The 17,751-nt window shown below is 40.2% G+C and overlaps 1 protein-coding gene across 1 annotated transcript in view; it reads left to right on the top strand.

Moving 5' to 3' along the window:
• XPO5 (exportin 5) overlaps positions 1 to 17,751 on the top strand; it is a 45,980-nt gene that overhangs the window by 4,301 nt on the left and 23,928 nt on the right. The window contains exons 5-17 of the mRNA XM_082664153.1: positions 282 to 464; positions 3,413 to 3,439; positions 3,983 to 4,168; positions 4,804 to 4,880; positions 8,152 to 8,251; positions 9,145 to 9,228; positions 9,845 to 9,970; positions 10,874 to 10,964; positions 12,617 to 12,745; positions 14,310 to 14,428; positions 15,513 to 15,668; positions 16,884 to 16,925; positions 17,250 to 17,339. Coding sequence (XP_082520279.1) covers positions 282 to 464; positions 3,413 to 3,439; positions 3,983 to 4,168; positions 4,804 to 4,880; positions 8,152 to 8,251; positions 9,145 to 9,228; positions 9,845 to 9,970; positions 10,874 to 10,964; positions 12,617 to 12,745; positions 14,310 to 14,428; positions 15,513 to 15,668; positions 16,884 to 16,925; positions 17,250 to 17,339 — 1,410 coding nt within the window. The remainder of the gene's footprint in view (positions 1 to 281; positions 465 to 3,412; positions 3,440 to 3,982; positions 4,169 to 4,803; positions 4,881 to 8,151; positions 8,252 to 9,144; positions 9,229 to 9,844; positions 9,971 to 10,873; positions 10,965 to 12,616; positions 12,746 to 14,309; positions 14,429 to 15,512; positions 15,669 to 16,883; positions 16,926 to 17,249; positions 17,340 to 17,751) is intronic.

Here is a 17,751-nt window from a genome sequence, read left to right on the forward strand (position 1 = left end):
GGACGCGCAGGCTCAGCGGCCATGGCTCACGGGCCCAGCCACTCCGCAGCATGTGGGATCTTCCCGGACCAGGGCACGAACCCGTGTCCCCTGCATCAGCAGGTGGACTTTCAACCACTGCGCCACCAGGGAAGCCCCAATTCAGGTTTTTGTTTTTGTTTGCTCTTCAGGATGTTTTTGGTTGGTTTGTTTGTCTTGTCAGCAGAAAAGAGCCTTTGGTCATATTTATAATGAAAAACATATTTCAGTTTCATTTAACTACCTTCTCTCTATTGGTATAGGAAACACAGACAGAATTAGTGATGTTCATCCTTTTGCGACTGGCAGAGGACGTAGTGACCTTTCAGACTCTACCCCCTCAAAGACGAAGGGATATCCAGCAAACGTTAACCCAGAACATGGAAAGAATCTTCACTTTTCTACTTAACACACTTCAAGAAAATGTAAACAAGTACCAACAAGTGGTAAGGGATAAATACCACCTCCCTAAAGTTCTGTTTTCTAATATGAGTGGGTTTGTTTGTTTTTTAAAGTTAATCCTTTAGCAAGAAACTAGGGTGTTCAGTTTAGTAAACGGAACGGCTATTTTATAAGCAAAAAAGAAACAAAGATGACAGGAAAAACTGGAATTAATTTTCTAAGAAGCTCAATTCAGTGAGTTTCCATACCTACCAGAAAAAAATAATTCCTTTTATAGTAAGAAAATTCCTAAGAAAATAGTATAAAAATGAAGATTAATTTCTTTTTTTGTTGTTTAATTTATTTTTAAAATTTTGGCCATGCCGTGCAGCTTGTGCGATCTCAGTTCCCTGACCAAGGATTGAACCCGGGTCATGGCAGTGAAAGCACCGAATCCTAACCACTAGACCACCAAGGAACTCCCTGTAGGTTAATTCTTAATATTTGAAACCCAGATTCCTGATAGGTCAGGATAGTATCCCTGTTAAATTTCGATGTCCCATTTAGTCTTGGTCCCTTTTGCAGTGGAAACTGTGCCAAGTTTTATTAATCTTGATTACATGATTCCTGGTATTTCTTCCTGATGAGGTTTTTCTTCTGCAGAAAAAGGCAAACCAGATACTGTCTTTCCAATCATTGTCAGTTTTAGCAGAGAGCCTTTAGAAGAAGGCTGTGTGAAAGTTAATCTAGTACCATGGTTCTCAAAAGGAGGGGCGATTTTGCCCCCCAGGTTGTCACAACTAGGGGTTGCTACTGGCCTCTAATGGGTAGCCAGGCACGATGCTAAACATTCTATAATGCCCAGAACAGTCTTCCAAAATAATTTTCTGACCCAAAATGTCAATAGCATTGAGGTTTCAGAACCCTAATCTGGAATCCTCATACATGCTTATTTCACACAAAAAAAATCATTAAAATTTGGGTTGCCAGGTGTTTTCTGCCCCTGACATCTTCCTTAAGTCTATTTTCAGGGAAGCACTAGATACTAACACAAATGATGACAAGGTACTATTGGTGTCAGGGTAGGGAGAAACTCACAATGAATACCTAATATATGCTATATACTTTTTCTTTTTTTTTTTTAACATCTTTATTGGAGTATAATTGCTTTACAATGGTTATATACTTTTTCTTGCTTTACATGTTATTTAATCCTCAAAACAACCCTAAGAGAAAGTATTGTCTCCATATTATGGATGAGGAAACTGAATTTCAGAGAATAATTATTGAAGATCCTCTAATAAATGATTATAGTGGAATTCACACCCCATTCTTTTTAGCAGAATGGACTCTTTCCCCCCACATATCTCCCTGGGATTTTACAAAAGAAAATATCAAAGTATTTGCATTTAAAAACCTATGTGTATTGAGGGTGAAAGAAGTTGGGTTTTTTTTTTGGCCGCGTTGGGTCTTCGTTGCTGCACGGGCTTTCTCTAGTGGCGGCGAGTGGGGGCTACTCTTTGTTGCGGTGCTCGGGCTTCTTATTGCGGTGGCTTCTCTTGTTGCAAAGCATGGGCTCTAGGCGTGCGGACCTCAGTAGTTGTGGCTTGCGGGCTCTAGAGTGCAGGTTCAGTAGTTGTGGCGCCCAGGCTTAGTTGCTCCGCGGCATGTGGGATCTTCCCGGACCAGGGCTTGAACCCGTGTCCCCTGCACTGGCAGGCAGATTCTTAACCACTGTGCCACCAGGGAAGTCCAAAGAGGTATTCTTTCCATTTTCCCCTAGGAGATTTAATCCCTAAGAGACATGAACAAATTATGAATGCTTCAGTGCCCTAGAAATCTAGCCAACATGCCAGAGCAGGGCCGATTGATGATGGTCTGACACAAGTTAGAAATACATCCGCTGGTGTTTTTCTTTAGCCTTGGTGTCCATTATCTCCATCTGTTAAACCAGGCTACCAGGACCAGAGCACACCAAGGGACATCTCTTGTACCTGAAACTTCTCAGTTTCCTCATAGTTCCTTCTCTGCTTCCATCCCTTCACCTTCCCACCTAGGGAGTAGGCTGAATGGTAAACAAGGATGGGATGAGTAGGCTTACTCTCCCTGTCCATCACCTGGCGCCTGTACTGGTCCCAGGGGGCAGGAGGATAGGATCCGGATGGGAATGCAGGATTTGTTGGAGGAGATGGTGAAGGCTGGACTTGGCTGTTGTTGCCTGGATCCCTTTCCTTCTTGGGCAGCATCAGTAGATGCTGGTGAGAGGGTTCTACTCATCTCTGCCCCATTAACACCGCTCTTTGACCACTGATGGTGAGGGCTTAATACTTGTTCTTTGTTAGAAAAATTACTTTTTGAAAGTTGAGAAAAGGAATTGTAAAACAAATCCTTTATGATGCTAATGGTGGTAAGTTTTTAAGTACGTCAGGAGTTGTTATTCCTGCTTGTAAAATTATAAATTGTATAATTTACTGAACAGACATTATTTTGGTCTACTTAGCATTTAATATTTTTGTGTTTGTGGTTTTCCTACAGTTATGTCCCTACATACACGGTCATAAATTGTACTCATTTTAATTTTGTTTCTTGCTTTTTTCCATTAACATTACATCATTTCAGTATACCTTTGCTAGTTATAATTTGTCTCTATTTTAATATAGAAAAAATACTAATACTTTGATTTAAACTATATTTCTTTCATCACTAGCAATGTTGAGCCTGCTTCATTGTTCATCTGTTAGTTGTATTTCTTTGTAAACTGTGTGCGTTGAAACTGTCTTTGTGGATCTTAATGTTCTAGTAGATTTTGTCATATTGCTGAAACTAAAATAACCTGTCCTTCTTTGGGAGAATATCAGTTTTGTATTCTTAGTAAAGTTGTATTCTTTTCCAAGATTAAAAGTTGAGTATTGGAAAATCATTGTTCAAGGGCCTAGATTATGGGGGTGGAAAGTTATTACATAGCCTTTTGCTCTTTAAAAACATTTAGATCCTTATACTTCTTTTCTTTCAGAAGACAGATAATTCTCAGGAGTCAAAGGTAAGAGCTCTTGGTGGAGTTGGAAGGAGGCTTCTTTGAGGCTTTCAGGTACAGGGATGCATATATCTAGTGGAGGGTGACCTCGGCCTTGGTTTTTTTTCGTTTTGCTTCTTTTTTTGGCTGTGCCGTGCGGCTTGTAGGAGCTTTAGTTCCCCGACCAGGGATCAGACCCATGCTCTCAGCAGTGAAAGCAAGAAGTCCTGTCACAGGACCGCCAGGGAATTCCCTCAGCCTTGGTTTATTTGATCACTGAGCTATGGTGGAAGGGAGTTAAAATGATAATATCTGAGATTTGTTGAAGGATGTAAAATGGCCACACATGCCAATATAGTTGTACTGATGGGCATCAAGAATGCCATCATTTGATAAGTGTGTGTATCAGAAGAAAACGTTTGAGTTGCCTATCAGTAACAGTTGCATGAGTACATTTTATTGTTTGTTTTCCTTTTTAGAATTAGAAAGTAGAAGGAGCTTGGGTATAATCACAGCTTTCTTGTCTGTTAGTGAGGACTTAATGGCTAAAAGTTACTTCTTTTCATGCAGGCCCAAGCAAACTGTCGAGTAGGAATTGCAGCACTGAATACTCTAGCGGGCTACATTGACTGGGTGTCCATGAGTCACATTACTGCTGAAAACTGTAAACTCCTGGAGATGCTGTGCCTGCTTCTGAACGAACAGGAACTTCAGCTGGGAGCAGCTGAGTGTCTTCTCATTGCAGTCAGCAGGAAAGTAAGTTACCACTTCACACTGACTTTGACAGTCTCTGAGTGACGCATATGTGTGTTTAATTCTATGTTGTGGTGAAAGACATTTAAAGGTTTGGGTTTTTTTGTTTGTTTTTTTGTTTTACTTGACACCAACTTAATTACCTGCCTCCAATCTTTTGGACAACAGTTTGCCGATATCCTAGGAATCCATTGTCAGGATATATAGAGATTTGTAGGGCTACTTGGTTCTTGAAAGAGCTGTGAATCTTGGTACTTCATGCTTAAGAAACTATATAAGCGTAATGTTAAAGTTTAAAACTCACATCGTGTTACGTCAAAGCATTGTAGAAGGTGACTCTACTGGCTTTATAGCTGTCTTGGCTAACAAATGGGATTGTGACTCTTCTCCATAAGAGTGTTATTTTCAGATGTAATTTATTTTGCTTTCATATCATCATTATTGCCCAACACATTTTAAAATATAAGTCTTATCCAGGTTTGGATTTAAAGAGTTTTTTTTCAGTGTTCAGTTAGCCCCAGGGCTATGTGAGAAATTAGGAAGTCAGTATATTTGATTTTATAGGTATAGAAGTTGTTAGTACTTGGAGGTTTTTAATAACATAGTTATTACCTGTGTTTCCCTAAAATCGGGTCTAGGGCAAGTTGGAAGACCGGAAGCCCTTGATGGTCTTATTTGGAGATGTTGCCATGCATTATATACTCTCCGCTGCGCAGTGAGTACCTTCTTTTCTATGTGTTTTCTAATTTCTTTGTCATTTTTGTATCTCATTTGGATGTATCTGAAGTTCCTGTTTGACTGTTAGCAGTCAGTTGACTGTGTTTTTAATAGGAAAATCAGGCACTCTTAAAGGGACTTTTTCACCTTTCTGAAGATCTTATGCTGGAAGTAAGTTGTGGCTGTTGACTCAGCATCCACTCACATTCACAGTTTTCCACATTCTCCCCAGACAGCTCATCTCCTTGGTTCTCTTTGTGTGCTTTTGATGATCCCTGAGCCTCCTAGTAGCCTTGGTGACTAGGCCAGAGAATGCTCTGATCTGACCAGAGTATGTCCCAGGGCCTTCCTTGATTGCAGAACTCGAGACACTCCTCCCTCTCTCCTTGTCAAAGTAATCAATGCCTGAAGTGCTGAGGCTCTAGGAAGCAGCAGGAACAATGTGGTCAGTGTGGAATATGTGTATAAATCCTGTAAAAACATTCTATGTCCTGAAATAGTGGCTTCTGCTTATTTTCTTCTAATCGCTCTGAAAAATGTTAAAGCATTTCCTGATATGTTTTTCTTACCAGGGAGTCAGGTAGAACTGTGTATTACAGTAGTTGAAACTGTCACAGCACCCATTTTTCTTCAATACTCTTTCTTCACTTTTGGTGCCAGGGACAAATGAAAAGATGTGAGACACAGATATATTACTTAAAATTTCTTACTGTCCATTCTAACATAGCTTTTATGATGGCTCTTTCCTATGGATACTACAGGTCTGTTTTTAAGGAGTCCTGTTAATTAAATTAATAACATATCTTTTGGGTGGCCACTGTAGTTACTGTTTTCAGGGCCCATTTCTTAGTTCCCTAGAGACTATGACATTCACACTGAGGTGGCCTATCTCCATTTGTGCTACTGGTACTGGTTAGTAAAGCTGTGATTCAAACTCAGACTTCAGAGCCTGCACTAGAAACCATGATGCCACTCTGTCCTTCAACATCACTAGAGCCTAGGTCTTTCTTACCCTGAGGCCCATGCTTTTTATGTTATACTGCACGCCTCCAGAACACGCTAATATGGCTGCTGTCTACACCAGTCCTTATTAATTCTTTTTTTTTTTTTTTTTTTGCGGTACGTGGGCCTCTCACTGTTGTGGCCTCTCCCGCTGCGGAGCACAGGCTCCGGACGCGCAGGCTCAGCGGCCATGGCTCACGGGCCCAGCCGCTCCGCGGCATGTGGGATCTTCCTGGACCGGGGCACGAACCCGCGTCCCCTGCATCAGCAGGCGGACTCTCAACCACTGCGCCACCAGGGAAGCCCCCTTATTAATTCTTGTTAGTGCAAATCGTCCTACATCATTGTAGGTCAGGTTTTTCCACCAAATAATCTTTTTTTTTAATTTAAAGGGGTATTTGCATTCTAAAATAGCACATAGGTGATTACTGATCTGAACTAAATGACTTGGAGAAATGAGATACCAAGTTACGTTTTTAATACCATCTTTAAAAAAAGATTTTGTTTTTTTAGAGCACATTAAGGTTCACAGCAAAATTCAGGGGAAGGTACAGAGATTTCCCATATATTCCCTGCCCCCACGCATGCATAGCCTCCCCCATTATAGCCATCCCCTGTCAGAGTGGTACATTTGTTAGAGCTGTTGAACTTACATTGACACATCATAATCATCCAAAGGCCATAGTTTACCTTAGGGTTAACCTTGCTGTTTTACATTTTATGGGTACGTTCTCTGAGTTTCAACAAACGTGTAATAACATATATTCATCATAATAGTATCTTACAGGTTTTTCACTGCCCTAAAAATGCTCTGTGCTCTGCCTGTTTATCCCTCCTCTCCCACCCAAACTCCTGGCAACCGCTGATCTTTTTACTTTCTCCATAGTTTTGCCTTTTCCAGAATGTTGTATAGTTGTAATCATATAGTATGTAACCTTTTCAGATTGTTTCCTTTCACTTAGTATCATGCATTTATAGTTCCTACACGTCTTTTCATGGCTTGGTTAGCTCATTCCTTTTTACCACTGAATAATATTCTGTTGTCTGGATGTACCAAAGTTTATTTATCCATTTACTTACTGAAGGACGTCTTGGTTGCTTCCAGATTTTTGCAGTTATGAATAAAACTGCTATAAACATCCGTGTGTAGGTTTTTGTATGTTCAGCTCCTTTGGGTAATTACCAAGGAGTGTGATTACTAAATCATATGGAAGAGTATGTTTAGTTTTGTAAGAAACTGTCAAACTGTCTTCCAGAGGGGCTGTACCATTTTGCATTCCCACCAACAATGAATGAGAGTTCCTGTTGCTCCACATCCTCACCAGCATTTGGTGTTGTCAGTGTTCTGGATTTTGGCTATTCTAATAGGTGTATAGTGCTATCTCGTTTTAATTTGCAATTCCCTGATGACATTTGATGTGGAGCTTGTTTTCATATGTTTATTTCCCATCTGTGTGTCTTCTTTAGTGAGGTGTCTATTAAGGTCTTTGGCCCATTTTTTTTTTTTTTTTTTTTTTTTTTTTTGCGGTACGCGGGCCTCTCACTGTTGTGGCCTCTCCCGTTGCGGAGACGCGCAGGCTCAGCGGCCATGGCTCACGGGCCTAGCCGCTCCGCGGCATGTGGGATCTTCCTGGACCGGGGCACAAACCCGTGTCCCCTGCATCGGCAGGCGGACTCTCAACCACTGCGCCACCAGGGAAGCCCTGGCCCATTTTTTAATCAGATTTTTTTCTTATTGAGTTTTAAGAGTTCTTGTATATTTTGGATAACAGTCTTTTATCAGATGTGTCTTTTGCAAATATTTTCTCCTAGTCTGCCACTTGTCTTTTCATTCTCTTGATTATAGTCCTTTTGATTTTGTCAGTGGTGTAAGGAATTACTGCATGCTCCCCTAGAGATCTCTCTAAGTCCTTCCTCAGTATCAACCAATGTCTTTTTGTGCAGTTTTTATGCATATAAGTATATATATTGCTTTGTGGAGTCATGCTCAGAGTTTACAATATTATCCCAAAGTACTCAAGGACTGCATTACCCCAAATTAGTGTGTCTCTTGAAGGATGAGATGGCATTGAACCCTATTCCTCATCGATCTTTCAGTGTTTGGTTGGAGGTTTTTGGGTTGGTTTGTTTTTTGATTTTTTTTTTTTAACTTTTAATAATCAACTGAAATTTGAATGTTGGAGCACAGACCACATACAGCTCCATTCCAGGGGACTCTCTTTGGTGCTCTTGATGTGCTGCTAATCACACTGTTTTCTCCTCTTCAGGACTGCTGACGGAGGAGGCTTGGTAGAAAAACACTATGTCTTCCTGAAAAGACTCTGTCAGGTGTTGTGTGCGCTGGGCAATCAGCTGTGTGCATTGCTGGTGAGCACTTTCTGGAGAGTTTCAGGGCCATTTGAGGAGAGGATTTAGAAAGTTATATTTGTGGAAGGGGTGACACATGCCGTTGATTTTAGCCTGAGGGGGCATTTCCCTACAGATTATTTCTTATAATTCTATAGATTAAATTATTTTAATTGAGTTTGAATGATATAGATTTTTTTTAACAAATCAATTATTAATGTCAGTAGTAAACATTCACATCTGTTATTCCATCTGTTATAACATCTGACTAAAGTCAATGTTGCTACTCCTGTTCATTTTGGTACTTGTAAAACTTCAGTCTGCCGAGTGCATTACCCTTTAAAGTCCTATTAGGTCATGAAACATTATGGATTTGAATAAAGAACACTTTTCCCAAATCTAAAGGATGTATTATTAGATCATAAAAGAAAACTTTAGTCTGATTGACCTGGAATTAACTGTCTTTAGGGAAATGTTTAATACTCAGTCTTATGTGTTAAAAGGATATTGGTACAGACATCTGCGCTTGATGTTATGCCTTTTTGTGGTGGCTTGAATGGCTAGAGAGGATGGAGCTTCAGATATAAGATGTGTACCGTCAAGTGGTTATTTACTAGGTTAGGTCACAGAGATGTGATTAGAGTAGATCTGAAGAAATATACGGATTTCTGAAATCAATACTCTTGTTTTACTATTTGACCACAGAATAGGTTTTAATGATGATGGTTAGGGAGATAAAACAGCTTTCCTGTGTTTTAGCCCTTGAAAGGATGCCTTCCTTAGGCCACAAGGAAGTATAAAGTCCTTTCAAACCTGAAATTTTTGAGGGTATAAGTTGTCAGTATTTGTTACTCCACTCTCTACCCTGACCTCCCCATCAACATCGTTAATGTAGTGGTCTTTTTGTCCTACAGGGTGTGGATTCTGATGTAGAAACACCAGCAAACTTTGGAAAATACCTGGAATCTTTTCTGGCTTTCACAACTCATCCAAGTCAGGTAAACTTTATGGAGGTGACTTCTCAAAATTTTAGTTAGATAAATTAAAATCAAGCACTATGGCCTGAAGTAATTAGCAGCTGAAGTATAAAATGTGACTCTTAAGATCCTAGGGAATAACTGTAGTAGCATTTCATTTAGAAAATTGCTGAGTCTTCTTCCTGAGCTAAGCATTACAGTCTAGGTCAGCAGTTACCCCTCAGGTAGTGTCATTCTGATAAGGCTTAATCAGATATGAGGTATGTCCCAGGTGATTTACCACTAAAGACGTTTTAAATACAAAGTCTGATTAATTGTGTTATTATAAAATTAATTTTATCCAGTCCAAGATTTTCCTTGTAATATCATCCTGAGGTTCCTATATCATTTCTTGCATAAAACAGAAAGTGGTAGAATTCAGCTCATACTCCGGGAATTGCACGTGACCCAGTCTGTCTTATTAACGTACGGTCCATAGTGAGCAGTCATTACTGCTGTACTACAGTATGGGCAGTTTCAAAGTATTACAGATATTTATTTCCATGGAAAAATATAGTGGATAATTGCTGAGCTAAGTAATAGTCTTGGTATATAAAACCCAAATCCTTAAACTGAGTTTTTTCTTTTTTCCCTTTAGTTTTTGCGCTCTTCAACTCAGATGACTTGGGGAGCCCTCTTCCGCCATGAGATCCTATCCCGTGACCCTTTGCTATTAGCAATAATACCAAAATATCTTCGTGCTTCTATGACTAACTTGGTCAAGGTATGCAGTGGAATGTAAAACGTGGAATGTCGGTGAATACACATCGTAAGACTTAGATGGCATCATTGACAGCCCTGTCTTGGTCACTAAGATCCTTTCCTTGGGCATATTAGTCTTTTATTCCTCAAGAAGAAATATCTACTCTTTCATATTTTGGAGCACTTATATGCCAAGCGTTGGGCTAAGTGCTAGGAAAAAGAGTGATAGGATGAGAGCAGTGACCATGACCATACAATATGATCATTGCTTTTCAGAGGTTAAAAATAGAAAGGATGGTGGAGTCAGGGAGATTCCAAGAGGAAGTAATGTCTGACTTTCTGAAGGCCAAGTGAGGGTCAGGAAGGTGAATGAGAAGGGGACAATGGAAGCAGATTGCTCATTACCTCAATAGAGAGTTGCTTATGAACACTGAGATCTGTTCAAGGCTCTTGCAGCTGACAGATGCTTCATCTTGATTTGTAAAATCAGAGAATAGGACCCATTCAAGGGTCCCCTTATTTCCTCAAGGAATTCACCTAGCACGTTGCACACCATCCTCTAGTTCTCTGCCGTCATGGTCTTCAGTACTTTTTGAATGAAATATAAAAGGTTACATGCTTATTTCCAGGGTTCAGCATTTAAGAAGACAAATTGTTTCAATTCTTTTACTTATTGCAAGCTGTATCAGCACTTTGTTTTGGGACATCTTTATAATCAAAGACCTTAAACTAATTCCAGAATTTAATTTTTCCTGAGGAACCTGGAAGAGAGTATCAAATAAAAAACGTTGTCCTTCTACCACTCCCAGGATTATTCCTGCTGGAAGCAAATTGTAGACTTAGGGGTAGACCAGAAGCAGTTATTTATCATCATATATCTCATGAAAACCCTCACCCCCTACCCCAATTATGTTTCTCTTTCCAGATGGGCTTTCCTTCTAAAACAGACAGCCCTAGCTGTGAATACTCTCGATTTGATTTTGATAGCGACGAGGACTTCAATGCTTTCTTCAACTGTGAGTGACTTGGCCTGGAATTTCTTCCAGTCTCAGAATGGCATCTAGTGTTATGAGTCATGGTGCATGGCCCTTCAGGTTCTGTATTAAAGAGCCCCAAGTCTGGACAGCAGCCTGTTTAATCTCCATTTGCACATTGCAGAGAGTGCTGGGATTGTACTTATTCCATGCATTGTTTTATCTCTTACACACACACCCCCACAAACATATACACACATACACCGCCTTTGGACATTGAAGTTTAGAGATAGTAACTTAAGGTAAGGCACTCTCATTTTTTTTTATATTCATATATTAGAATTAAATACCATCTTACAATATGGGTCTTTTTTCTAAAAAAGAGAGGAAAACCCCACTATTCCTAATTCTGTTCTGGGTTTTCTGTAACTTGGTTCCCCCCCCCCTTTTTTAATAACAACTTTATTGATGTAATTTCTTTGTCATACAGTTCATTCATTTATAGCATGTAATACAGTGGGGTTTTTTTGTATTTTCAGAGTTGTACAACCACAACCACAGTCAATGTTAGGATATTTTCATGACCCCAAGAAACCCTGTAACCATTAGCAGTCATCTCCCAATCCCCTTATCCCTCTCAGCCCTGGAAAAGCACTAATCTACTTTCTATTTCTATCTTTCACCTATTCTGAACATTTCATATAAATGGAATCATACAGTGTGTTGTCTTTGGTAACTGCCTTCTTTTTCTTAGCGTAGTGTTTTAAAAATTCGTCCATGTTGTAGTATGTATCAGTACTTCATTTCTTTTTATTGCCAATAATACTTCATTGTATGGATATACCACATTTTATTCATCTATTGATAAGTTGATAAATACTTGAGTTGTTTCCACATCTTGACTATTAAGAATAATGCTATTATAACATTTGGGTACAAGATTTTTTGTTATTTTTTTAAAATAAATTTATTTACTTATTATTTATTTTGGCTGTGTTGGGTCTTTGTTTCTGTTCACGGGCTTTCTCTAGTTGCAGCAAGCGGGGGCTACTCTTCATTGTGGTATGCGGGCTTCTCATTGCGGTGGCTTCTTTTGTTGTGGAGCGCAGGCTTCAGTAGTTGTGGTTCACGGGCTGTAGAGTGCAGGCTCAGTAGGTTTGGTGCACGGGCTTAGCCGCTCCGCAGCACGTGGGATCTTCCCGGAGCAGGGCTCGAACCCATGTCCCCTGCATCGGCAGGCGGACTCTCAACCACTGCGCCACCAGGGAAGCCCAGTACAAGTTTTTGAGTGGACATATGTTTTTATTTTTCTTGCGCATATGCGTAGGAAGAGAATTACTAGATCATATGGTAATTCCACGTTTAATGTTTTGAGGAGCTGCCAGACCATTTTCTTCAGCAGCCATACCATTTTACATCTGTACCAACCTGATCTCCTCTTAATTCCAACAGAAAGAGGAGACCACTTTTGGTTTGCCGCTTTTAGCATCTAGCTGGTATGGTGGCTTCTTAGAATTTAGTTTTGAAAACTGCTAGATTTGTTAACAAAGCTTTACTGAACATTTGTTAGATTCAGAGCATAAGTCTGCAAAACAAAATCTCTTGAATGTTTTCCTCCTGGGATGGATAAATGAATAAACATTAACTAAGTATCTGTTATATGCGGTTATTGATTCATGTCTTTCTCTTGGCAGCCTCTCGGGCTCAACAAGGAGAAGTAATGAGGTTAGCATGTCGCTTGGATCCCAAGACTAGCTTCCAGATGGCTGGGGAGTGGCTAAAGTATCAACTCTCAACTTCTGTTGATACTGGATCCATGAACTGTAAGACTTCTTTTGTTCTTTTTCCAACTGAACATTAGTGAAGTATTTCTAGGTATCAAAACTGTACATAGAAATAAACCTCTGAGCCACATTTCAAAACAGTATGCTAATAGTGTTCAAAAACAGCTTTGCTCACTGCCCCGTTCCATCCTAGAGAGTGAGCCTTTTCACTTGCACGTACAGGCAGAGAAAGCAGATATAATACCAGATTTTAACTCTGTTTAAATTAGGGTAAAACCATGACCCTGTCGGTTTTGCCTTCATTTTTCTTTTCTACAGAGTCAACAATTGTTTATTGTTGATTTTATTACTTCACCTCAGGCAACATCTAACAAACATGTCTAGACCTAACTTTTTAAAGCTGTTCAACCAAGTTCTTGCATGGCATTTCTCTTAAACTCGGAAAAAATGACTTGTTAGTCGGGCACAACAAGCAGTGCAGGGGTTTCCCATATCGCTCAGCCCCCTCAGAGCCTTTGGGAAATGCCACTTTATTTAAAATCAAAATAACCCCCCTCTACCCAAAAGCATAAGCTAGGTAACTTCTCAGTGCTCTGTATCTTCTGTCTGTCATCTTACTAACGCAGGCAGTGGGTGAGAGGATTGTAAGGAAAGGGTGTAAGTCACTGCTTTGGAAAAAGTCCACACTATGGTCAGTTACCAAGTACACTAGTTACTTGACATTCATGGGATTTAACATTCAGTTTTATGTGTTCACAGGTGACTGTAAAGGTCCCTGGTATCTAGTAACTTGAAGGTTTGCAGAGGCCCAAATATGTTGTACCAAGATGAAGCGAGTAAATGTGGGCACTGTATGGAAGCAAGAAAAGTAATTTGTAATTCGTTTCGCGGGGGCCTTGCTGTCTAAGCGACGGGCTTTGATGATACTTGTGGGGCTTTTTCTTTTCTTTGTTTTCATATTTTGGTCGCGCCATGTGGCTTGCGGGATCTCAGTTCCCTGACCAGGGATCGAACCTGGGTCATGGCAGTGACAGCACCAAATCCTAACCACTAGGCCACCAGGGAACTTGATGATACTTGTGAACTTGGAGGGTGGCACAGTTCTCTGCACAGGGCCCTTGCAGTTGTCATGAGGCTACTGGGTGTGAACAGCATTTTGTATCTTACAGCAACTCCTTGTTGGAAAGATTCTTTATGGTCTTAGATATCATAATTATTTAGATTCCCATGGACAGATTATGAAAGGGGGGGGAAATTAATTAATATTTCTCAATTGGCCAGGCACTGGTTTTGATGCTTACATGTATATTCTCATTCAGTACTTAAACTGGCTTTACAGACAAGGCTCACAAAGGTGAATTTAGACAGTTTGTTTTTAGAGGTAGAGGCAGGATAGGGATCCCTTTCTGCTTCCTTTTCTTTTCCCAGGCTGAGAAGGGTTAGATTACCTTGTTCCTTCAACTGTGAAATTACCTAGTGGTTTCTACAGCCCCGTGGTCTCTGTGTCTTCTGTGATCCTACAGTGTTTATAAGTGCGTGCGTGCGTGTGTGTGTGTGTGTGTGTGTGTGTGTGTGTGTGTTTTAAAACCCTGTTCCCCTGCAGCTGGAACTGGAGAAGGCAGCCTCTGCTCCATCTTCTCACCTTCATTTGTGCAGTGGGAAGCCATGACCTTTTTTTTGGAAAGTGTGATCAACCAGATGTTTCGAACATTAGATAAAGAAGTAAGTAATTGTTTATTGTGCTGATTGCATAACAATTTTGATCTTTTTAAAGTTATTATTCATTTATTTATTTGGTTGCGCCAGGTCTTAGTTGCAGCAGGCGGGCTCCATAGTTGCGGCTCGCCGGTTTCTTAGTTATGGCATGCGAACTCTTGGTAGCAGCATGCATCTGGGATCTAGTTCCCTGAACAGGGGTCGAACCTGGGCCCCCTGCATTGGGAGCGCAGAGTCTTAACCACTGTGCCACCAGGGAAGTCCCCAGTTTTGATCTTCTTAAAATTGGCAGTGGGATAGGAAAATATGTGAGTGTGCATCTTACAGAAGAGGAAACTGAGATTCAGAGAGGGTAAATAACATGCTCAAGGTCAAATAGCTAATAATTAGAGCTGGGACCCAAATTAGGTCTCTCTGACTTTAAGCCCCGCAGTGTTTAGTATTCGTTTTAGGGGATAATAAGATGAGCCTGATAGTACAGTGAACCACAGGTAGGGTAACTATTATAGGGAGGACAGTGATGGAAGCCTTGAATTGGAAAATCTAAGAGATACCTGCCAATTGATGGCAAATTGACCAGAATATTCATGATGGCTGATCTGTGTCCCTCTTTCCTGAATAATCTGATTAAACCAGATAACAGCATATACTATATTAACTGTGTTAATTAGATTAAAAATAATTGGATCACTTATTTTGGGGTAATTCGTCTTAACTCATTCTAGGTTAGTTGTAGAAAGAATCTAAGTCCCTTGAAGATAAGTGAAATACAGTGCTTTTTCTCATAAATGGCTTATTAACAAATTAGATCTTAGGATCATTAACTCCATCTGTTTTTATATTCACTTCAGTTTGAAATGATGGCATTCTGAGTTTGTTCAATTTCTAGTCGTAGGTAATGCTACATCCCTAATAATGGCAGCATCATTTGTGAAAAATTTTAATAACATGGGGTAATGCTTAGAATTTTAAGGGTTAAGAAGCACTATATAAAACCATATGTGACAACCATATTTATATAGAGTGTGAAGGAAATTTAGCAAAAGTGGTTTTCAGTTATGTCAACCTCCTTTTCATGTCTGTATCACAGGAAATTCCTATTAATGATGGAGTAGAGCTATTGCAGATGGTCCTGAACTTTGACACCAAGGATCCCCTCATCCTGTCCTGTGTCCTCACTAATGTCTCAGCACTCTTTCCATTTGTCACCTACAGACCAGAGTTCCTGCCCCAGGTCTTCTCTAAGGTAAACTCCCTCTCCTTTGTAAACTTTATTTTGGCATTTCTAAGCTAATTATTTTTTGTAACTGTTCTTGTAAGTATATGAGACAAGCTAATAAACAGTTCTTTATTCATTTATCAGATATTTACTGAGTACTTAATGTGGAGCAGGCACCATGCTAGTAGGAATGCCTTGTCCTTTGCTACCTCTCTGTTTGGGGAGAAAGGCACATAGACAGATGCGGTACCTACGTGGCATTGCAGTTAGTAGACATGTACACTGAGATGGAAAAGAGTACCTGAAGGAGGAGGTATCAGTGTGTGCTGTCAGGTTGGGAGGTGATTTGTAAGAGGAAAGGTTTTGGAGTCCAGTTGAGGTGACTAGTGAGAGGTGAAGCACCACCTGAGTGAGAATATTGGACCAGGAGGAGGGAAGGAGTAAGGCAGAGAAGGGGTGAGTTCTGTTTTGCAGGACTAGGTTTGAAGTATACATATAATATCTCAGTGGAGACATCTCGTGCTAAACTGGCTATTGGAGGTTAAAGGTCTAGATTCAGAAAATTACGAGAGAAAATTAAGGCATCGCCATCATAGAAATGCCAATAGTAGAGGTGAAGCCCTAGCAAAAAGGAGTTTTATGTAGCGTTGGACATGTAGCTCAAGCAGAGAAGCCCGACAGTCACCATAATTGAGGAAGAAGCCCTCAAAGAACAAGAAACGGGATGGCCAGAGAGATGGAGAAAATGTTGTGTTACAAAGTCCAGGAGAACTTCAAAAATGTGGACTCATTTGTTGCCACAGAAATTCTTTAAGAATTGGAGAGTGTCCATTGGGTTCCTCTAGACCTTTGTCAGCGTGTTATTCCATCATAGTGGCTAGGGCAGCAGTCACATTGCATTGGGTTAAGGAGTAAGTGGGAAGTTATGAAATGGAATCAGGGAGAGTAGACCACTCAACTTTTAACAAAAAGTGGGGAGATGTGACCATGGCTGAGTTCTTGGGTGATAGCCTAGATTGTTCTGGGATTCTGTGGCCTTTATCTTCGTAAAGTGTTTGCTGGTAAAATCATGAATCTCAAGCCTCTTGCAGTTATCCGAGAAAATGAACATCTGAAACTTTGTAATGCCAGTTGAAAACCTTTTTGTTACCGTATTGTTTGCACTTTAGGGATTTTGTTAGAAACTTTGTAAAATACTTTATGCATTTGGTACTGATGAGTGACCTTTTTTCTTCCCCTTAGCTATTTTCATCTGTCACTTTTGAAACTGTTGAGGAAAGTAAGGTAAGATCATTAATTCAGCCTACCAATTCTAACTTCTTAAGAACAAAAATGTGAATACCCAACACTTAGTGTAGATTTTTCTAATACGCAAACGGGGTTAATAAAGGCAGGAGATAGTCATATGATGGGCTGTTTTGCACTAGAGATACTCTAGGACAAACAGTCAACATGTGGATTCTTGCTAACTATAAATATCACTTGATTATACTCCCCTAGCTGTGAAAATTGTGAATTTACCTCTGAAGGAGATATTTACATGATTCTCTGCAGCATCTGTTAGTTATATTAAAAGTAGCTTTAAGTTTATCGAATATCTCTTCCCAGGCACCCAGGACCCGGGCGGTGAGGAATGTGAGGAGACATGCTTGTTCCTCCATCATCAAGATGTGTCGTGACTACCCCCAGCTCGTGCTGGTAAGCCCTGGACTCTGTTCAGGTAGCCACTGAGACATGCCGAGTTTGGGTACATTTCTCTATAAATCCACACCTAATTATACCTCACATAAGGTTGGTCTTCCCCAACTCCAGAGTTACTCAGTGAAGTTTAGAAATGCAAATATATTGCCTCAGAATGAATTTTTCTCTTCCACATGGATGACCACGTTTTCCCTGTCAGTGTACACCTCTTTACCGTGCTATGTGTGTTGTTCTTAACCACCACTGCCAAGTGATGTGCCTAGTCTTGAGAGAAGCCAGCTGCAAACCCCAACCTTTTTTGGAGGGTTTCTGTAAGAAGTTTAGCACTACTCCAGATAACAAATTAACCAAAGATTTCTTCTCTGAATACACAGCAGTTATTTGTGTGTGTCTGTCTGTCTCTCTCCCC

The sequence above is a fragment of the Grampus griseus genome, assembly GCF_964374135.1.
Source record: "Grampus griseus genome assembly, chromosome: 10".
Taxonomy (NCBI): Eukaryota; Metazoa; Chordata; class Mammalia; order Artiodactyla; family Delphinidae; genus Grampus; species Grampus griseus.